At 51.2% G+C, this 22,385-nt stretch overlaps 2 protein-coding genes across 6 annotated transcripts in view; one reads left to right on the top strand and one right to left on the bottom strand.

Annotated features, from left to right (window-relative positions):
- The window catches only part of SYMPK (symplekin), a 36,591-nt gene extending 24,043 nt beyond the window's left edge, over positions 1 to 12,548 (bottom strand). For 2 of the 3 annotated variants that reach the window (XM_032326387.1, XM_032326386.1), the window contains exons 1-8: positions 12,437 to 12,548; positions 8,010 to 8,133; positions 7,799 to 7,864; positions 6,459 to 6,512; positions 6,295 to 6,368; positions 3,664 to 3,790; positions 2,723 to 2,972; positions 583 to 753 (exon numbers count right to left, since the gene is read on the bottom strand). In XM_032326387.1, the coding sequence (XP_032182278.1) occupies positions 583 to 753; positions 2,723 to 2,972; positions 3,664 to 3,790; positions 6,295 to 6,368; positions 6,459 to 6,512; positions 7,799 to 7,864; positions 8,010 to 8,114 (847 nt within the window). In that variant the 5' untranslated portion in view covers positions 8,115 to 8,133; positions 12,437 to 12,548. Of the gene's footprint in view, positions 1 to 582; positions 754 to 2,722; positions 2,973 to 3,663; positions 3,791 to 6,294; positions 6,369 to 6,458; positions 6,524 to 7,798; positions 7,865 to 8,009; positions 8,134 to 12,436 lie in introns of those variants that run through there. The other variant, XM_032326388.1, reaches the window with a different exon arrangement.
- FOXA3 (forkhead box A3) lies at positions 71 to 20,574 on the top strand. Of its 3 annotated transcripts, XM_032326398.1 has the most exons (3): positions 71 to 281; positions 8,461 to 8,557; positions 18,831 to 20,574. In XM_032326398.1, the coding sequence occupies exon 3, from the start codon at positions 18,861 to 18,863 to the stop codon at positions 19,815 to 19,817; it is 957 nt and encodes a 318-aa protein (XP_032182289.1). In that variant the 5' UTR covers positions 71 to 281; positions 8,461 to 8,557; positions 18,831 to 18,860; the 3' UTR covers positions 19,818 to 20,574. The 3 variants fall into 3 exon arrangements, with proteins under 3 accessions (XP_032182289.1, XP_032182288.1, XP_032182287.1); XM_032326397.1 differs by lacking the exon at positions 8,461 to 8,557; XM_032326396.1 differs by lacking the exons at positions 71 to 281; positions 8,461 to 8,557 and adding an exon at positions 13,334 to 13,571.
- Positions 20,575 to 22,385: the final 1,811 nt, after the last annotated feature.

The following is a 22,385-nucleotide window of genomic DNA, read 5'->3' on the forward strand; positions in this document are numbered from 1 at the left end:
GAACAATGGGCATCAGTCTTTGGACTTTTGCTGGAATGATGGGGAAGGAAACACTCTGTCCCCTGGGGTTGCCAAGTGGACAGAATGGAAGCCTGGAGCCATCAGTGGCCATCTTTGCTATCTCAAGGAAAGAGACACAGAACAAAAAAGCCAACAAGGAGGAATTAAGAGCCAAGAAATGGAGACAGATCCACAATCTGTTCGTATTCACACCTCAAGCCTGGACATTTCAGTTTTCACACATGTACGAAAGTAGAGAAAAGACTGTTACAAATCACCAGGTACCCAACTCTTTCCTTCCTGCTTTTTTTGTTGTTGGAATGTTGGAGGGGGGAAGGCTGGAATATCTTAAAGTATTCCACAGACATCATGTCATTTCATCCACACATACCTTAATATTAAAGTCAGCTTTGAAACAGCTGTCACACGCAACCAGAAGATTCCTGTCTAATCCAGAGAATGCTTCTGGTGTCCAGACCTACTAAATGGATGAATCCCTCATGGACCCACTATCAGGCTCACATTTTCTCAGGACAGAGCAGACTGACCAGTGGAGAGCGAGAGGGGAGGGGACCAACTTACCATGCAGGGTTTCATAGGCCTGGATCACCTCTGACATGAACATGGGCCTCTGGCGGGCGATGTTGGCAAGGGAGCCCAGCGCTGTGGTCAGGTTGATGGAGGAGATGGCGGGGTGCACCATGAACTTGAGCAGCTGCTCCAAGGCTGCCTTGCCTTCTTCCCACAGCACATCTAATGAGGGAGAGAAGAGTACCAGTTAGCAGGGGCTTTCTCCCTGGCCTCTGCAAAGAGCAGCCTTTGGCGCCAAAAGGAGAAAGATTCTGACACATGATGGCTCAGAAGCGCTGAAAAAAACCCAGAAAATTTAGTGGTTGAGGAATCCTATGAGGCAGACTATTAATGAGTATAAAAATTTAGGGGCACCTGGCTGGTTCAGTCAGTAGAACATGCAACTCTTAATCTCAGAGTCATGAATTCAAGTCCCACATTGGGTGTGGAGCTTACTTAAGGGAAAAAAAAAAGGAACAGAAAAAATTAGAGATGATGCTCAGAGCATGAGATTCCAGCAGTGAACGACTAGAAATGATTTTAAATATCCAACTATAGGAATCTGATGATGTGTGCAATATTGAGGTAAAACTTTAACTATGTAAAAATGTGTATGTACACAGAGACAAAGCACTCAGTCCTTTGTACTACCACTCTCTGTGATCTGGTCCCCAAAAGTTAACCTTTAATAACTTTGGTGGATATCTTCCTTGACACTTTCTATGAAAAAATACACTGGAGGGGGTATCTGGGTGGCTCAGTCATTTAAGCATCTGCCTTCAGCTCAGCTCATGATCCTGGGGTCATATATATATATAAAATGGGGTTATATATATATATAAAATGTCCATTTCTGAGGAAGAAAGGTCTGGAAAGAAACATACTCAGTAATATTTATCTCTGGGAAGCAGAACTGGGGAGTGGTATTTTCCCTTTATACCCCTCTGTTGTGTTTTGCTTGATACCTCACTAGTGTACATGACCCATGCTTATAATTTGCAATTGAGAAAACAGTTAAGGGGTGCCTGGGTGACTCCTGATTTTGGCGTGGGTCATGATCTCGGGGTCATGAGACTGAGCCCTGCCCTGGGCTCCACGCTGGGTGTGGAGCCTGCCTAAGATTCTCTTTCTCCCTCTTCTCTCTGTGCACCCCTACTTGCACATGTGCTCCCTAAATAAATAAATATTTTAAAAGGGGGGGGCACCTGGGTGGCTCAGGTTTTTGTTTTTTTTTTAAAGATTTCATTTATTTATTTGACAGAGAGAGACCACAAGTAGGCAGAGAGGCAAGCAGAGAGAGAGAGAGGAGGAAGCAGGCTCCCTGTCAGGCAGAATCCCTGATGTAGGATTCGATCCCAGGACCCTGAGTTCATGACCTGAGCTGAAGGCAGAGGCTTAACCCACTGAGCCACCCAGGTGCCTGGTGGCTCAGTTCTTAAGTGTCCAACTCTTGGTTTTGGCTGGGGTCTTGATCTCATGGGTCATGAGACTGACTCCCGCTGTGGGCTCTGCTCAGGGAGGAGTTGAAGATTCTCTCCCTCTGCCCCTCCTCCCACGCATGCTCTCTCTCTCTCTCAAATAGAGAAATAAATCTTAAAAAAACAAACAAAAAAACCCACTTAAAACTAGCTACCATTTACTGAGTGCTCATATCCTCATGGAACCTCTCGACAAACCCATGAAAGGGGTACTACTACAGCTCCACTTTACAAAAAAAGAAATGAAGCTCAGAGAAGTAATTTACCCAAGTTCACATTTTAAGTGGTGAAGCTGGGATTGGATCCTGTCATCAGAGTTCTTAACCAATGTCTTTTTTTTTAAGAGATTTTATTTATTTGATTAAAAAAAAAAAGAGTGTGTGTGGGCACGCACACATCTAGGGCAGGAGTAGAGGAGGAGAGAGGGAGGAGAGGAAAGACTCTCAAGCTGACTCTGCTTAGCACAAAACCCAATCGGCTCTATCCCTGACCCTAAGATTATGACCTGAGCCAAAACCAAGTGCCAGATGCTCAATCGACTGAGCCACCCAGGTGCCCCTCTTAATCAACGTCTTACACTGTCTCCAGAAATGAAAAACTGAGAAAGAAAAGAGGGAGGAAGGGAGTCTGTGTAGTTTGTGACTGACAGATGGGACGAGCTGATGGATACTCACTGTACTGGATATATGGGTGATCACGAGGGATGCGGTCTAAGCTGATGTCATGCTCCTGGCGTCGGGGCACCTCCGAGTCAGCCATGCGGGGTGACAAGGTGACAATGAGACCCTCCACAAACTTGATGGCGTGGGTGCGGATGCCGTCATTGTCAGAATCCAGCAGCAGAATGATGTCCGCAGCCATGGCAGACACCATGTCCCAGCAGGCCTCTTGGAGCTCACTGATGACTCGTGACTTTACCATCCACTGTGAGGGGCCAGGGAGGAATGGAGACAGAGAAAGGGACAAGACATCGATTGCCAACTCCTTCACTACCCAGAGACCCATGAAGATGATGAATAAATTCATTTGGGAAATGTATTGAGCTACAGCTCTGCCCCAGGCCCCGTGCTAGATGATACTGGAGATAAGACCCAGGTCAGGTTCTGCCTTCATGAGGTTCACAGACAGCGACAACCCAGAGTGAAAAGGCTCAAATCTTAAGACAAAGGAGTAAAAATGCTGCCCGCACAACGTGGTGGCCAAGAGTAAATGGATTCATTTATTTCATTAATGCTAATGAACACCTCACCAGTGCATGCTTTTCCTTATAGCACTGACCTTGGTGCCAAATGAAAATTTCTGTGATTCTTTGATAAGCATCTATCTCCCTCACTGGGCCATGAGCACCTTAAAGGCAGGACCCAACGCATCTGAGTCACAGAGGAAGTACTCAGGGAATGTTTGTGCAGCACCTGAGTGTTTGGATGGATGGATGGATGGCGACTCCCTGTTAGGAAATTAGATCTCTCGTTGCCTGTTCCTGAAGATCAATAGCATGTCTTGCCCATAAAGAGTCTATCTGTCCCTGGTTTAACTGACCTGCCCCTGTGTCCCAAAGAAGCTGTAAATGAGACCTGTGAGATCAGGATGACCCCGGGTGGGAGGGAGCACCTACCTGCAGGGCCACCTTGTAGAGCTGGGTCATGGTGAGGATGGCCTTCTTCACCACATTCACATTCTCGTCCCTCAAGAGCATGTTGAGGTTCGCAATCAGTTTCAGCAGTAACTCAATGTCTCGTTTGCTGGGGGGATAAAGAAAAAAGGTCAAGGTCATGGTCAGGGTGTGGTCTTGGGGTTTGTGAGGGAAGCCTGGGGTCCATGAGGAAAGGGAAATCAAGGTCAGTTGTTGTCAGGAGACTGAGGGGGGGCAAAGTCAGGGACTGCATCTGTCTTGTTTGTCAACATGTCCGGAAACCAAGAACATTGCTTGGCACCTTTGGATATAGCCACCCACGAACCCTCTCTCTGGGTTAGCCCTGCAATGCCCACTCTTTCACTCTTTCACCCAGCTGTTCCCAGGGGAAGAGCTGAGCTGTTCCCAGGGGCAGCACAGCCAGACAACTGTGGGAATCTGGACAAGCCAACTGTCTCATTTAGGATAGTACTTCCCTCATAGCTTGTTGTGAACACAGCAATACTTGTAAAGTACTTAGAACGGTATAAAAAGCATTCAGAAACAAAAACTCTTTATTACTTTCCGGCACTTTGTTTTATGAAATCCCCAGTTTTGTTCACTCATTTGTTTACCTCAGTCTGAGGGCTCTGAAAGCGGGGGACCCTTTCTAGTCATAAGAGCAGAGTCTTGTTTTTTTGTTGAAGAATGAAATATGTGCTTGATGAATTAAAAAAATTCAAGAAGGCCACACCTAGACCTCAGATCGTGAATATAATTTTTACAACATTCTATAATCTGAAGTTAAATATTAAGCTAATCAGCCAAAAAATACGGAACTCGGGGCACCTGGATGGCTCAGTTCGTTAAGCGGCCGACTCTTGATTTCGGCTCAGATCACGATCTTGGGGTCATGGGATTGAGCCCCGACTTAGGCTCTGTGCTCAGGAAGAAGTCTGTTGGAGAGTCTCTCTCTCTCCCCTGCCCCCCAACCCAGCTCACGTGCATGCGTGCTCTAATAAATAAATCTTAAAGAAAAAATGAAACTCAACTGCCAGCTATGTGAAATCAGAAGCAGTATCTGTATTTAGTCACTGCTGTATTCCTATAGCCTAAGACACAAATGCCTGGCACATACCTGTTGAATGCATATTGAAATTTACCACAAATTCTCCCAGTAAAAAGTGAAGATTATGAATTTGGGCAACGGCGTTACAGATATGGGTTAAATCTGCAGCCCTGCCACATACTGGCTGTGTGGCCTTAAGAAACTCACTTCACCTCTCTGAGTCACAGTTTTGTCTTCCTATAAATGGGCCACAAAACTAATCCATGGTGTTATTTTTGAAGATCGAAGTACATAACAAATTAGGTAAAGCATTTAGTACAATGCCCGACAAAGAGAAAACAGTCACTAATTAGGGGCTATTTCATTTCCTCTGAGTCACAAAGCATCTAATAAATGCTGAATGAACAAATGACTCAGCCTGAACAAATCACTTCATCATTCTGAGCCTCAGTTTCCCTTTCCTTAAAAGGCGGATAACAAAGCCTCCATTCCCAAGGCCACTGTGACGGTTACAGGTGAAGAGAGAGGAGGGGACTTAACAGAGCAGAGTACATGGCAGAGTAAGCTTCCCACATGGTCACTCCTCCAGTTCAATTCTTGTTCAACAAATACGTATTCAGTGCTTCCTCTGTGCCAACACTGTCCTGGACATGGGGATACAGCAGTCCGCCATACAGAGAAGGCCTGCCCTCGTGGAGCTGACATTTTTGAGGAGAAGAGAAGACAGTGCAGAGGGGGTGCCAGTGGTGGGGGGCTGCACTAGCAGGGCCAGGAGAGGCCGGCTGAGGAAGACCAGAGAGAAGTAAAGGAGCGAGGGGTGGGGGGGCTCCCTGGGGATGAGAATCCCTTGCGGGCACAGCAAGCTGAGAGAATAGTAGGTTTTGAGAACAATAGGGAGGCTGGAGGGTGTCAATAAAGATCAGGGAAGGCACTAGGGAAGATGGGATAAAGGGGAGGAGTCTGGGTTTCTATCTAAGTGAGCCAGTGGGCCAGTGGAGTTCTGAGAGCAGGGGAGCACCGAGAGCTGGTTTACATTTTAGCAGGATCACTCTGGCTACTGTGTGAGAGGAAGCAGGGCCCGGGTCTGGTACTTCCTTTCGGGAGGTTAAAAATGTGTTGGAACTAGATGGGTGAATGTGCTAAATGTCAGTGAATTGTTTACCTAAAAATAGTTAATTTTATAGTATGTGAATTTACTTCAATTAAACAGAAGAGAGGGAGGGAAAGCAGGAGAACCAGACAGAAGGCCACTGGAGCCACCTAGGTGGGAGGTAATGGTGACTTGGAGCAGCCTAATAGCCAAAGAAGTGGTTGAAAAATGCCCAGATGCTATTCAGATTTTGAAGGCAGAGCTGAGAGTCCTTACTGATGATGTAGACATGAAGTGTAGAAGTAGAGCCATCATGAATGACTCCACGACTTTGACCTTATTAAGTATTTGCTGAGGAATCAGTGTGCATGGCAGGGAAAAATGGGCCCGAGAAGCAGAGAGAAGGGCCAGGCGGGGAGCGGAAGAGGCTATCTCCACCGGGGTGCTCCCAGGGGCTCCCTGCGCCACCCCGTACCATGCCTCCTCGATGAAGCCAATGACAAATTTGCGCACTTCGATCGACTTGTCCGCTTGGAAAGCGATGATCTCCTGCCAACATCAAGAAGGTGGTCAGGGCCGTACCAGGATCCATCCCCTTAACCCTATACCCACACCCTTTCTCTCCCACGGGTCACTCACATCCAGGAAGTTGTCTAGTAGTGTAGGATCTTTGTTGATGATCAGTTCTTGGACCTAGAAGGACACTGGGGATGAGGAGGAGGGCCATACATATAAAAGCAGGCTCCAATCAGTTCAGACAGGAGCGTATAAGAGAAACAGCGTGGAGACAGGCAGCAGACAAACTCAGTTCAAATCCTGGCTCTGCCACTCCCAACCATGGCCTGGGCTAGTGGATTCCCCCAAATTTGTTTGCTCCTCTACAAAAGGAGGATCTTAAACACCAACTCATAGGGCTCTTGTGAAGCTTTAATAAGAAGATCCTATAAGGAGGCATAAGGTCCTGGTCGGTAGGAAGCACAAGACACATGATGGAGGCTAAAGAAGAGGGATGCTGCCGGAATTCCTTCCGGAGGCTCAGGCTCTCTCCACTCTCCTTCTGTTTCTACTCCCCAATCACACTGCCACAATTCATCAGGCATTTCATGACAGCGAGAACCTATTTCCTGATGTCCTTGGATTTGCCAGGTTCTTTGGAATAAGCCCTTCCCACAGACATTCTCACAGAAGCCCAGTGCCAGTAGTAGTCTGGCTCGCACTGCTAAGAGGCTGAGTCAGCCATCCAAGGCTACACGCTGTACACACGGAGCAAGCAGCAGAACTAAGGTTCTCACCCACACAACCTGACCCCCTCCAACCCTGAACTTTACCTGCCTCCCAGTCTTAACCACACCCGGCCCCTCCCCTCCAATTCTTCCTGTCTTCTTTTGCCTTTGTGTAATCTATTGTGCCCTCCACTTCACTTGAGACACCCTCCCTCTCTCATTTAACCTGTTTCTCTCCTCATCCTCCAGGTCTCCGCTCCCAGGTGCCCTCTTCCGGAAAGCCCTCCCGGACTTCCCACCCACAGGCCGGGTCAGCAGGCCCCTCAAGGCTCCTCAGCAAGCTGGGTTCCTCCAACCCACCCTGCCTTGCCCACTCTGTTTCCACTGTCTGGTGGCCTATACGTCTTCCCCGCTAAACAGGAACCTGGCAGAGAGGAAATACAAGGATGAAGAGCGGAGGATTTGGATCTGGAATCCAGCATGCCAAGTCCCAGTTCAGCCGGCTCCTAGCAGACTGACCTGAGGCTCATTATTTTAAGTTCTGAAACTCCGCTTCTTTCTGTAGAAACTGGGGACCAAATTACCCAGAGCTTTTGTGAGAATTAAAAGAGAGCATGCCTGTACAGCACTGGGCACCACAGCAAGCATATCCTAAATGCCTAAATGGGGACACTGGTGTCAGACCAGTATCTTCTTTTTCACGTTCCCAGCCCCTCCCCTTGTGCTGCTTAGCCCGGCATCACCCCAGCCCCTCACCTGCTTGAGTACTGTGATCTTTGAATCATTGGTGATTAGTGCTGCCTGGTTCAGGAGATCCACCACCTGGAAGGAGGAGGAGAGGCAGGGGATGGTGCTAGCTTTACCAGCCCAGCCCCTTTGGTACTCCCTGGGCTCCGCACCTGGGGGTGGACTGCCCTAAAGACAGGGGCTGTGCCTCCCCATTCTAAGCCCTTCCCTCCATGCTCACTCTCTCTGAGGTGGTCATGCCATCGATGCCTGGCCCCTCCTCTTGTGTGAAGAACTGTGATGCCACACTCCGCCTAGTGACACTGTCGCCACTGCTGCCTGCCATGGCTGCTGTCCGGTACTTCCTGGAGAAAAAGAGGATTGATCAAGCTCTGGGACCCTGTGGATAGGCTGGACCTTCACCCAACTGTCCACAAAGGAAGCAACCCTCCTTTCCATTCTGTCCTGTCCCTGTTGGGTCTTCTGAACTCCGTCTCCCATCAAGGCTGTCTCAGACTGTGTGTGTACATAGGGGTTATGATTTGGGAGCGACAGAGGTCTCCCAGGTTGGAGGAAGTCCCTTGTGGAGTGCCAGGCCTCACCTCCAGGACTTTGCCTATAGCAGGCTGACCACAAACATCTGCTTAATGACTGAACAAATGAACACACAGCAACCTCCTTGCTGGTTTCAGGGCCTCGTCATGCCGTCGGGGCTGTACTTGGGACCAGACATGACAGCAAGCTTTCTGCAAGGGAGCTCTGAGGAATGCCAGTACAGAGTCCTACCAGGTAAGTATTCAACACATCCAAAAAGGCCTAGTTAAAATAAATTAGGTTTCAGCCATTTTCTGGAGTATTATGGAGTTGTTTTTTTTTTTTTAAAAAGGGGAGTTGGGGAAGGGGAACTCTTGGGCATCTGTCCCAGAGTCACACTTGGCAGAACTATTTAATAAGCATCAATTACAGCAAAAGACTATTAGCAACCCAAGTGTTCTCAAACGGGGAGACTGACTGAAAAAACCAAGATAAATCCACATAACAAAATACTATGCAACTGTAAAAAGAAACGAGGGATGGGGGCGCCTGGGAGGCTCAGTCAGTTAAGCATCTGCCTTCAGCTCAGGTTGTGATCCCAGGAGAGTCCCACGTCTGATTCCCTGATCAGTGGGAGCTTGCTTCTCTCTCTCCTCCCCATTCATGCTCTCTCTCGCTATCTCTGTTTCTCTCTCAAATAAATAAAATCTTAAAAAAAAATGAGGGATGAGTAAAAGGAAAATCTCTATATATTGATTAACAATAGAGTCCAACATATACTAACTGAAAACATGCAAAGTGGGAGTCAATGTTTGCTGCATCCTCCCTTTTTACAAAAGAGAAATACATATAGGGGCGCCTGGGTGGCTCAGTGGGTTAAAGCCTCTGTCTTCACTTCAGGTCATGATCCCAGGATCCTAGGATCGAGCCCTGCATCGGGCTCTCTGCTCAGCAGGGAGCCTGCTTCCCTTCCTCTCTCTCTGCCTGCCTCTCTGCCTACTTGTGATCTCTGTCTGTCAAATAAATAAATAAAATCTTAAAAAAAAAAGAGACACATACAGATATAGACACACATGTATATCTATATCTACATACATATTTAAAAATGAAAAGATAAAAACCAGAAGAAGAGGGAAAACAGTAAAATAAATCCGGTGGGTCTCAATGTATTATCATAAAAAGCTATCTACGATAGCCTATGGCATCACAGAATACATTAATTCAATCTATTTTTGTCAAGTTTGTGTATGTAGATAACACTATGAACTGGGTCTGTTTCCTTTTCTATAAAAGAGGGACGGGCGCCTGGGTGGCTCAGTAGGTTGAGCGTCTGCCTTCAGCTCAGGTCATGATCCCAGGATGCCACGATGAAGCCCCACATTGGGCTCCCTGCTCAGTGCGGAGCGTGCTTCTCCCTCTGACCCTCCCTCCTCTCATGCTCACTCTCTCTCTCTCAAATAAATAAATAAAATCTCAAAACAAAACCAAAAAACAGGGACGGCAACAATGTTTACCTCCCAGGACTTTTCTGAGGAGTAGATGAGTTAGTATGCAAAATAAACACAAGATAAGTACAGCTACTATTTTTATGTGCCCCTGAAAAGATCTGAAGGATGTTGCATAAACCATTAACAATTTGAGGAGGCTGAAAAAGATGCACCTTTTTTTTTTTTAAAGATTTTATTTTATTTGACAGACAGAGATTACAAGTAGGCAGAGAGGCAGGCAGAGAGAGAGAGAGAGAGGAGGAAGCAGGCTCCCTGCTGAGCAGAGAGCCCGATGCGGAACTCGATCCCAGGACCCTGAGATCATGACCTGAGCCGAAGGCAGTGGCTTAACCCACTGAGCCACCCAGGCACCCAAAGATGCACCTTTTAAAAGGAACGTAAGGGGCACCTGTGTGGCTCAGTAGGTTAGTCTCTGCCTTCAGCTCAGTTCATGATCCCAGGGTCCTGGGATTGAGCCCCACATCAGGCTCTCTGCTCAGCAGGGAGCCTGCTTCCCCCTTCTCTCTGTCTGCCTCTCTGTCTACTTGTCATCTCTGTCTGTCAATAAGTAAATAAAATCTTTTTAAAAAATAAATAAAAATAAAGGAATGTAATATATTGCAATACAGTAGTTATTCACCAGATGTCTGCTGAATGAACGAGTATCCAGCAGCCTCCTTCCTAGACTCCCTGCCACCTGTCACAGTCACATCTTGTTTAGCATCAAAGCCTTCATCCTCACCAAGGCCTAGGAGACCTTATATGAGTGGCCCCTTCTACCTCTGCCCTCACTTTCCTCTCAGGTCTCTGCGTTCCAGCTTTTCCCTCACTACCCTATTTCTTTCTTTTTCTTTTTTCCACTACCCTATTTCAAACGTCAATTCCTTCTCCCTCTCCATCTGTGCTACTCTATTTTTCTGCGCAGCATTTATTACCATCAGCATACTACAAATTTATAAGCTCTGTGAAGGCCAGGATTTGCGTGTGTCTGTTCACTTTCTAGACTTCCAGCATGAAACAGCACCTGGCACCGAGTAAGTGCTCAGTAAATATCAGAATGAATGCCAAAGGGCTTCCCCAATCACTGGACTTACTATCCCCGCCCTTTGGCTCTAAAACGCTTGAAAAATTATAGCTAATATTTATGTGCTAGGCACAATTCTAACACACATGTTAGCTTATTTAAAGCTCCCAACACCAACTCTTGGAGGCAGTTACTATTTTTAATCTCCTTTTACAAATGAGGAAATTTGAAGGTAAGGGAGGTAAAGTCACTGGACCAAAGGCTCACAGCTTCTGAGACACAGACCCAGCAGTATGACTGCAGAGTCTATCCTCCTCACCACTAGGCAGTCCTGCCTCTCTGAAAGGCACTCCTTCTCCAGGACAGGTCTGTTCAAGCAAGCCAAGGGGCACAGTCACCTGACAACCAGCACGCTGCAGTCTCTTATCAGAACATTGAACCTTTTCATGATGAACTTTTCCAACCTTTCCACTCTTTCCATGACAATAACAGATTGAAATCTACCTTTTTAATTTTTTTAACCCTGTGTTAAAAAAATAAACCCTCTCCTACTTTCTGGTTTATCCTTAAAAAAAAAAAAAAAAAAAAGTATATGCACATTTCCTTTCTTTCCTAAAAAGGGAAGCATATGATTAGTAAAAAAGGAGCACATAATTAGCACCACCTTCTCTTTTGTTTGTTTTCACTTAATATTTTCTGGAGCCCACTATATCAACATAGAGACATTTTCTTCATTCCCTTCCCCCAACCCCCCTTTAATAGTTGCATAGTATTTTATTATGTAGGTATTACCAGCTTTTTTTCTGCCAGCCTCCCTATTGAAGAACATCTGGGGGTGCTTGCAGTCTTTTTTGCGATTACCGACCATCACTGTTTCCCCTTCCCTCCTGGTGTATTCCTGGAGTCCCACTGCCCCACTCCCATCTGGGAGTATGACGACTCCCCTCATACAGGAAGTAACCCCAGGAGTATCTTTCATTCATGCAACGAACATTAACCGGGCATCTTCAGTGCGACCAGCGCTGTGCTGGGAACACATTCTCTAAGTCCCTGTCTCCGTGGACCTCACGGCCAAGCATCTAATCGAAAAACCCCACAAATAAAGGTCCAATGAGAAATCAGACCACATGTGACATGAAGGAAAGGAACAGGGACCTATGAGAGGGTTTAACAGGCGGATTTCGGGACGGAAGGCGGGAAAGCAGGCCTTCGCAGAGGAAGTGACGTTGATGCACAGACCCGAAAGATGAATGGGAGTTAGCCAGGCAGAATGGGTAAAAGGATGTTGCGGGCAAAGGGGACAGCATGTGCAAAAATCCTGAGACGGGAAGGCGCATGGCGAGTTTGAGGAACCGGAAGGCCAGTGCAGCTGTGCGAAGTGGGGAACCAGCAGAGAGGCCGAGCCGGGGCCGGAGGGGCGGACGCGCCTTAGGGGCCACGTTGGAACTTTGCCCTGAGGGCACTGGAGAGCCACGGGTGGGTCCTGAGCTGGGGAAGAAACCGGGGTCCCGAACGTCACTGCTCCTCTTTCCTCGCAGCGCCCCAACCCGCCGGCCAGCGCTCCTGCCGCCTCAGGGTCCCTCCTCCCTTCGTTCCCGGGCCCCCACTCCGCCCCCCGCTCACCGCGGCGCCGGCCTCCGTCCCCCTCGCGCCCCCTCAGCAGCGCCTCCTCACAGACGCCGCCGTCGCCATCTTCCGTTCGCCGCCGGGACACTGCGCACGCGCCGCGCACACAGGGCCGCCGGGAAATGGAGTCCACACTGCGGCCCGACCCCGCCCCTACCTCCTGCAACGCGAGAGGTCTTCCACCCTCCCCTAGACGACGCCGGGGCGTCCTTTATTTCCGGCCTTTGATTGCCATGCCTTAAGGGAAATGTAGTCCCTTAGCGGAGGCATTGGACGGAAAGGGAGGTAGAGGCTTCTGGGAAATGGAGTTCTTGGTAGTTCTGGGTCCTGGACGGCTGGTGTTAGGGCGGGCGGAGAGTCCGGGCGGCAAAGCTCCGAGGACCTGGAGGTGATCTGTTGCCCCAGTGGAGTCTAAGCAGAGTCCTCGATCCCGTCCACCTTAGGTCCTGACCGTTTACGCAGTCTGGAGCCTTTCCAGCTGTCGGAAGCTTCAGTCTTCCAGTCCGTCCAATGGGAACGTGGGTTCGAGGGTCTCTTGCAGTCCTTATGGTAGCATATACTGACCTCCGGAGTCCACAGCGCTCTGAGGCCCTTCTCCTCCGCCGCGGTCATGCTGGGCTCTGGCCATTCGCCCTCTTCTGTCGAGAAGATGAAGCCCGATGGGGTAGAAGAGCCCCAGAGTTCTGCCCTTGGGGCTTTTAGCCTCGGCAGTGTTGCGCACCCGTCGCTCCCTCTCTGCAGCCACCTCCAGCTCTCGTGGCCCCGGGCTGCGGCTCCCGGCGCCTGAGGTCTGTCTCCGCTTAATCCCGCAGGGGGCGCCCCAGTCCGAGCGCGCCGCCCTCGGGGAGGCGGGAGGGGAGCCCGGGGCATGCGAGGGCGGGGGGGGGGGGGGTGTCCCAGCTATAAAGCGTGGCCACCTCCCGCGGCGCCCAGGACGGCTGGGACCCCGGGCGGTCGGACGGGCGGGCACCGGTCGCAACTCGGGCGGTGCCGGCTGAGAGATTTGAAGTGCTCGGTTCCCCCCGGGCCGGAGCGGGGGCGGGAGGGGGCGCAGGCCCGGGGGATGCTGGGCTCGGTGAAGATGGAGGCCCATGACCTGGCCGAGTGGAGCTACTACCCGGAGGCGGGCGAGGTGTGTCCTCGGGGATGGCGGAGCGGGAAGTGGGGGGCATGAATCAGGGTGCGAGCATGAATCGGGGCAAGGACGGAGTGTGGGAATCCAATGGGGGCCCCAACTACAGTTGAGGAGCGGAGGAACTACAGACACGCAGACCAGGTGTAGGAGTTCGGGATGGGGGACGAGGCGTGGGAGTGCGGTTTAGGCTGGTTGGAGCGAAGGCTCAAACGGAAAAATTTAGGCAAGGGGCAGCTCATAGTTTAAACGTGAAGACTGGGTGTTGGGGACCCAAAATCCAAGGGATTAAAATGAAAAACAAAACAAAAACAAAGATAGAAATCCGAGTTCCAGGTTAGGGGACAGAGCTGGGGGATTAGGAGGTGGGGTTCCAAAGCGGGAGGGGCGGGGGGGGGCCGGAGCTAAGAGATGGGAGAAAAGGTTCACCATTAAGGAAAGTCTGAGGTGGGAGCTCAGGGGTGGAATATAGTTAAAGATGGGACTTCTGGGGTAGAAATCAGTGTTGGGGTTGTGCATGCGGTAAGCATCTCCGGGGTGATGATCTTAGAGTCAGAAATAGGGATTGGTGCTCAAAGTTAAGGGATGGAGGTGCTCAGAGATGAAACATGGTTTGGGAGCCTGGAATCACAGGTGGGTGAGAGCTGGGGCTCAGAGAGATGGGGGCCCAGATGGGGTCAGAGTTGGGAACCTGAGAGCAGATGTGAGCAAGGGCATTGTCAGGAGAGGGGTCAGTCTCCGCCCCCCATCTCTATTCAGGACCCTTACCCCTCCTGACTGAACTTCAGTGGTTTAACTGTTTTTAGAGACCCTCAGCAGGGATACTCAGAGGCTGGAGGGTTTCAGATTTCACACCCCTGCCTTCCAGTAATCTCCAGTAATTGCTAATGTCCTCACTTGTCCCATCTCTGACAAGGCTGCCCTTGGAGTAGGGGGCAGGGTGTATCTTAATTCCCGTACCTCCGCAGAGGGAAAGTCCTTCCCCAATTCTAACTCCCGTTCCCACTACTACAAGGGCTCCTCTTTAGCTTGTTCTTTCTATAGTCAAGATTGTGAAATGGCAGAGGGAGGGGTCCCAGTAGGAGGGTTATGGGGGTCCGGACATTTGGGTTCTTAACCTGGAAGGAGACTTTGGGTTTCAGGTCGCAGAGGGACTGGAATGTGTGAGATCTCCAAGGATTCTGAGATCTGGGGGTTTACAAGGAGCCCCACCATGCCTGAATTCTGGGTCTGGGGTTTGAAGCTTGGGCTGGGACTCCTGGTTCCCCAGGACTGCAGGGCTTGGCAGAGTGCCCAGGAGGGGCCAGTCTTGGGGCTGTGGAGGTGTGAGGTGCTCGTGGGATGGGGCAGGCTGACCAGGGAAGGGACTGGGAGTGCTGAGAGTTGGAGGTGTCACTTGTACAGTGGGGAAGGCAGAGAACGGGTGGGAAGTGGAAGCGTTCGCAGGTAGTGCCGGCCGGTGAGGGGGTGGGGGTGGGGGGTGCCCCAGCCGAGAGAGTTCAGAATCTAGGGACATGATTGAAGAAGACCCAACTACAGATCTATGTTTGGCGGAGCACATCTTTAAGAAGAAAGTTGTATTGGTCTATAATGGAGGAGTTGCTATGAGGGCACAGTCTGAAGTTTAAGAACTTGCGTGGAAACTGTCAGAAATTGAGGGACAGTCTAGAGATGATTAGTATTTGGGGGCATATTTTGGAAGAGTTAACATATAGGGGGCGGGAAATGGAAATACGGTGTCCCCAGCCTTCCCAGGCACTGAGCCACCTCCTCTCCCCCCCCCCCCGTCAGAACAATAGGGAAAGAAACATCTGCACTCATTCAGCAACTAAGAACTAAGAGGGTCCCCAAACTGCTTCTTGCTCACAGCACCCTCCTGCTGGGGTGATTGACACCCCTGGTCAAGCTCCCTGTCAGGAAGGAAATTGGAAAGTTAGCACCCTGGGGTGTCCCCACTGACCTCCAATTTTCACAGATCAGCTGGTCCAAGTTCTCCCCCCTTTTAGAGATGGGAACTCAGAAGCCACTCCAAGTGTGTGTGCGTGGGGAAGGGGGAGCTGCTGGAGGATCTGGAGGATCTGGACTGGGACTGGGACTGGGACTAGAAACTAGGCTTCTGGCTTCACATGGCCTTCCTATGCTCCCTGTCACACCCTCCCCCCAGAGACAATAAGGAAATGAAGAGAGAGAAATTCCAGCCTCCTAGGATGGGGGTGCCGGTCCCCTGAGGGCTTCCCCCCAATCTCAGCCCCGCCCTGGCAGGGGAGATCCGGCTCACACCCGGACACTGGGGGTTCATCCCAGCCCTGGGGCGTGGGAAAGCCAAGGGTGGATTAGGGCAGCTGGAGTGCTTGAGGTCAGACCTCAAGGAGGACTTCCGGATGGGTGGGGACTCAGAAAAGGAGAGTCCTGGGGTCCCAGTCAATCTTCCTTTGTGATCCAGAGGAGCCTCATGGAGTTGGGGAATTGGAGTAGGGGTCGCAGAGGGATTTAGGAGCTCTCTGAGTCCATTGCCTTCCTTCAGCTCTTAAGGACGCACTTCCCTTATCCTGGGGAGGGGGCAGAATCAGCCAAGGTGGTGGTGGGGACACCAATGCATGGAGAAGGGGTACCTGTGACTCCAGTTTCAATGGGAGGCTTCTGGGAAGATGATGCTGAAGCAATGAGACAGAGGGACAGATATGTGCTGGGGGGAAAGAGACGTGGCCCAGGAGTGGGGCAGAGAGAGATAGGGTGGGGGGAGAGAGATGGAGTTGGGGAGAGTCACAAGGAGGGAAAGACTGGGAGGGGGATTGGGGAAAGAGGAGAGAGAGACAGGAGGAGGGGAAGACAGAGGGGCAAGAAAGAGACGGGGAGAGACAGGGATGGCGGAGAGGAAGCTTGGATGGAGACTGGGAGTAGAGAGGAGGAGCAGGGAGGTACTGAAACGGGGAAGGAGGTGGACAGTTACACGTGGAACCAGATGGGAGATTCAGAGACCAGAGATGGAGATGAAAGAAAAGTGCGTGAGAGAGTTTCTCTGCCTGCACTCAGACGAGAGTTGGTTGTCACCTGTCCCTGAGTCTCTGAGTGACCCCGGCCATTCCCTTCTCTCTCATGACCTTGGGACCTGCAGATCCTTACAGTGACAGGGGACAAGACAGAACCCACTGACCCACAGCAAAGGTGGCTCCTGCTGGAAAGATAGCTGTACCCCCCCACCCTCGCGTGGGGAGGGAGCAGGGCACACGGAGGGGGAGGGGAGGGGGGAAGCCATTGTCGGACTGAGGGAGGGGGATGGTGGACAGTGGGCTGAACGGGTAAACACAGGGAGGGAGAAATCACCACCCATGCTTTTTATTCTCCGCGTTTTCTCTCCTTCATTTCCTGCTAGACTGTCAGGTCTGTGAGGATCGCTGTTCCTGTCTTGCTTTTGTTTTGTGATCCAGAGCCCTGGTCTGGAGCCAGACTGCATAAATCAGAATCCCAGTTCTGCCCCTTTCTTACTGTGTGACCCTGGACAACCTCTCTGGGCCCCAGCTTGCTCAGTTATACAGTGCGTGTCGTCACAGCGCAGTTGTAAAGGTTGAAATGGAGACCTTTTCCTGTGACGTGCTCGGAGCAGTGCTTGGCACTACGTAGGGGGACCATATAGATATTGGTTGGATGGATGAAAGAGAGAGAGGGTTACTTAGAGAGACCTAGCCATGTCTACTGTATTTCAGTGAGCTAAGATGCACGTTTTTCATTAGAACATTTCTGAAAATGGCATGGGTTTTACAATCAATGGTGTCTAGGACTGGCTGGTTTTTTTGCCCCCCTTACTGGTATCATTCTTACTGGTACTTAAAATAATATTACAGCTTACAAATAGCGATGCCTTAGATATAATGATATATGGGAAAGAGATGATGCAGATGAAGCTGAAACATGTGATTTCTGATACTGAAACATTAAAAAAATTTTTTCTTTAAGTTTTATTTATTTAAGTAACCTTTACACCCAACGTGGGGCTCCAAATCATGACCCCGAGATCAAGAGTCGTGGGTTCTTCTGACTGAGCCAGCCAGGTGCCCTCCCCCCCGCCCATCCTGAAACATTTTTGGCCTCTAACAGTGTAATTCTATAACCTGACAGGGTGATAGAGCAGAACCACATAGAGGGTATGGTTAGATAAGTGAGGAATTTTTTATTTTTTTGGTTTCAGAAACTCTCTTTTTTTTTTTTAAGATTTTATTTATTTATTTGACAGAGAGAGATCACAAGTAGGCAGGGGAGGGGGAAGCAGGCTCCCCGCTCAGCAGAGAGCCCGATGCGGGGCTCAATCCCAGGACCCTGAGATCATGACCTGAGCCGAAGGCAGAAGCTTTAACCCACTGAGCCACCCAGGCGCTCCAAATACTATGTTTTTATTAATAACTATATTTCCAGGGGCCCCTGGCTGGTTCAGTCGATAGAGCAGGCAACTCTTGATATCAGGGTCGTGAGTTCAAGCCCCACATTGGACATGGAGCCTATTAAAAAAAAAATAAAAAGGGGCGCCTTGGGTGGCTCAGTGGGTTAAAGCCTCTGCCTTCGGCTCAGGTCATGATCCCAAGGTCCTGGAATCGAGCCCTGAATCGGGCTCTCTACTCAGCGGGGAGCCTGTTTCCTTCTCCCTCTCTGCCTACTTGTGATTTCCGTCTGTCAAATAAATAAAAAATCTTTAAAAAAAAATAAAAATAAAAACTAAAATAGAATAACTATATTTCAAAACGTTTAGTGAGAGGAGTGACACTGTTACACTTTTGGCAAATCTCTTCAGTGTCTGGTTCAATAGGAGACAGCGGGATTCTTGTGGCAGGTTCTACATTTGGTCTGTTGCAATGTCCAGTGTCCGGTGGCCTCTGGAGAAGTCCACTGTAACTCCTGAGACATAGTGAAAAAGGCTAGTAATTTCCTAGCATTACAGGCAAATAGTTCTGACCTCCTAGACACCCTCAAAGGGTCTCGGAGACTCCCCAGTGTGCCCCAGACCCCTACTTAGATAACCACCTAAAGCATGAACTCCAGTATAGAGAGCTTGGGGGATGGAAGATGAGGTGCATTAGAATGGGGAAGAGAGAGAGACTTTTAGAGATAGCCATCTGCATACACAGGTAAGGATGGGGGAGGGGACTTGTAGAAGGGGCAAGACAGACAGACGGACAGACACACAGTGGCGGACACACTGGCAACCTTTTGCTGATCAGCAGAGTGGCGACTCACTGACCTCCCCCCATCTCTTTTTCTCTCCTGCAGGTCTACTCGCCGGTTACCCCAGTGCCCACGATGGCCCCCCTCAACTCCTACATGAGCTTGAATCCTCTGAGTGCTCCCTACCCCCCCGGGGGGCTCCCTGCCTCTCCGCTGCCCTCAGGACCCCTGGCGCCCCCAGCGCCCGCAGCAACCCTGGGGCCCACCTTCCCGGGCCTGGGGGCCGGTGGCGGCAGCGGAGGCAGCGGCTCAGGGTACGGGGGTCCGGGCCACGGGCTGGTGCATGGGAAGGAGATGCCGAAAGGCTACCGGCGGCCGCTGGCCCACGCCAAACCGCCGTATTCCTACATCTCACTCATCACCATGGCCATCCAGCAGGCACCGGGCAAGATGCTGACCCTGAGCGAGATCTACCAGTGGATCATGGACCTCTTCCCCTACTACCGGGAGAACCAGCAGCGCTGGCAGAACTCCATCCGCCACTCCCTGTCTTTCAACGACTGCTTCGTCAAGGTGGCACGCTCCCCAGACAAGCCGGGCAAGGGCTCCTACTGGGCCCTGCACCCCAGCTCAGGGAACATGTTTGAGAACGGCTGCTACCTGCGTCGCCAGAAGCGCTTCAAGCTGGAGGAGAAGGTGAAGAAGGGAGCTGGCGGGACCTCCACCCCCAGGAACAGTGCAGGGCCGGCTGCCTCGGCCGCTGCCCCTGCTGCTACGGTCACCTCTCCCCCGCAGCCCCAGCCTCCACCCCCTGAGCCAGAGGCCCAGGCCGGGGAAGATGTGGGGGCTCTGGACTGTGGCTCACCCCCTTCCTCCTCACCCTACTTCACTGGCCTGGAGCTCCCCGGGGAGCTGAAGCTTGATGCCTCCTACAACTTCAATCACCCTTTCTCCATCAACAACCTGATGTCGGAACAGACGCCAGCACCTCCTAAGCTGGACATGGGGTTTGGGGGCTATGGGGTGGAGAGTGGGGAGCCTGGGGTCTACTATCAGGGTGTCTATTCCCGCTCTCTGCTTAACGCGTCCTAGCAGGGGTGTGGCAGCGTGGTGGGTGGGGTATGGCTATAGCTCACACCATTGGGCACTTGGGGCCTGATCCTCCTGGTAACACTTGACTCGCCCCGTCAGTTACCATCTTGTTTGGTCTATTACTGTGGTGGCTGTGGTGTCTGAGGGCATCGGATCCATCCTTTGGGTACTGTGATAACTGCCATTGACATCTTGGTGGGCCCACTGGGTTCTACCAAGACTGCCATGTTGATTGACGTTATTAGTCCATCCATTGGGTGCTCTGATGGCTGCTACCTGGGATGACATCTCAGTTGGCCCTTTGGACATGGTGATGGACATCCTCTTGGATGGGATGGTGATACCATTCCAGTGACATCTTCTTTGGCCCGTTGGATGCTGTGATCACTTCTTTTTTGGTTGACTTCTTGGCATACTGGAGGGCCAGTTGGCCATCATCCTGCATAACATCTTTTTTTGGGCACGTTGGGTGCTACGATGGCCACCATCTTGGTTGGCTGACATAAACAGTGTACCGTTGTGCACCGTGACAGCTGCCACAGCCCCTGGGTTGGCCACTGTCATCAACGTCTCTTTGGTGTGAGTTGAGTGAGGGATGGAGGTGAGGCTACTCCTTGTTTTTTTCTAGAGCCCATTCCCCCCTCTGGTCCAGGGGAAACCAGAAAGGACTAGCTAGGGTATGGGGAATTTTTGCTGAAGTCTGGTTCTTGCCTGGGAAGCGGGATACTGCCTGTGTTGGACCATTAAAGGCACTGTTTCTGCCTCTCACTCAATGTCTCTTTTCTTTGGAGGGCGGGCCCTATGGGGCTTGAACACCTGAATTGCCATGTCCCTGTCCCCTCTCCCGCCTGCCCCCAAGAGCTGGCTGCCTCTGGGGGAGGGGCTGGGGGAGGCATCGACCTGACCTTTGGCTCTTTGCTGTCCCTGACCCCAAGGACAGTTTGCTCACAGATAGCAGCCCCCGCAGCTCCAGGGCCAGGGCAGGGGGAGGTGGCTCTGCAATGACCAAGGCCATCTCCCCACCCCCACTCCCCAGACACACACCTCTAACTCTGAGGCCCAAGGAGCCCAGGGGCTGCTCGATTTTTCGATTTTTCGTTAAGCTGGGGAGGAGGGGAAGGCACAAACAAGGTGTTAATTGAAGGAGATGGTGTGCGTGTGTGTGTGTGTGTGTGTGTGTGTGTGTGTGTGTGCTGGGGGGGTGGGCCTCCATGGGTCATAGGATATCACTGTGCCCGCTGGGGTCTCTGTGGCCCTCCCATTGTTCCCTCTGGTATGTATCCCTCCATTCTGGGTGCTTGCTACCTATCGGTGTCCTGGGATGTCTTACGGTTTTGTGTGTGTGGTTCTCTTTGTCCCCCTACCCCTGGGTCCTAGTGGGTCTCCCACTGTTAGGCGCAGTTCTTCATGTCCATCCGTCTGCATACCCACCACCTCAAGGGGTCTGTGTGGGGCTCGATCCATGTTGCAAGCCTGCCTGTCACTGTGTGTTCTGTGTGCACCTCTGTGAGTCAGTATCCACCTGTATGTTTCAAGTGTTTCAAAGGGTCTGTCGGCGCTTGGGTGTTACGCCTGTCACCTCTGCATGGAGGGTCGGCAGTCACTTCAGCAGGCAGGTGTGTGGGGAAAGAGCTCCGTCCTCCTTGTGTGGCTGTGGGCCCCTACGGTTAATGTCTGGGTGTCTCTGAGAGGAACAGAGCTCTGAGTCTGGGGTCAGTAGCTCAGATGTTCTGAGTGCATGGCTCTGGGAGGGGCAGGGGGAGACAATGACAGGAAGCCGAGGCTCAGGAGGGAAAGGGACTGGGCCAGGGTCATTCAGCCAGATTAGGGCAGGTGGGCGGGCTTGGTCTCATTTTGTCTTTTCCTTATTTGGGGTTTGCTTTTCTTGGTCTTTTATTCTCTAGCAGCTAATTAATTTGTTCATCAGACCAAGGGCTGCCTGTGTATGTGTGTGTGTGAGAGATGTCTCCCCTAGTTTCTGTGTGTCTTTCTGTCTCCTAAATGTCATCTCTCTGGGAAACTCTGTCCTTAGTCCTCTCTCTGAGCCTTTGTCTTCTCCTGGCTTTTTTGAAAACCTTTGCTCATCCTCTGTAGCCTACCTCTTACACGGTCCGCCTTGGGCTTTCTCTCTCGTTCACTCCCTTGTGTTGACTCTATCCTTTCCTCCCTGTCTCTGGGCTCTGAATGTCTCCTTCCCCTACTTGGGGACTGTGACTCCCTTCTGGGTTCTCCCACCCCCTTCACCCTAACTACGTTGGATCTCTGGCCTCACTCCTTCGCTCCTCCTTCTCTGTTCTCCAGCTCCCAGAGTTTCTGCCTCTACCTGCCACTTCGAAGGCCAGGCCCTCTATTTCTGTCGCGGTGCCCGCCCTGCCGCTGCGTGTCACCCACCCCCCGCCCCCTGCCGTGCTGGCTCCCTGTCAGCCGTCAGCCGTCCCACCGGTCTCGCTGTCCTGGGCAGGCCGGGGAATTCCTCCTGGTTCCTGGAAAAAACAACTGGGGCCGAGAGAAAGGCCCTCAGTCTCCCCGGGCGCCTGCCCCCCTCCCTCGGGCCTGGGGGTCTCTCCC

The sequence above is a fragment of the Mustela erminea genome, chromosome 19, assembly GCF_009829155.1.
Source record: "Mustela erminea isolate mMusErm1 chromosome 19, mMusErm1.Pri, whole genome shotgun sequence".
NCBI classification, from domain to species: domain Eukaryota; kingdom Metazoa; phylum Chordata; class Mammalia; order Carnivora; family Mustelidae; genus Mustela; species Mustela erminea.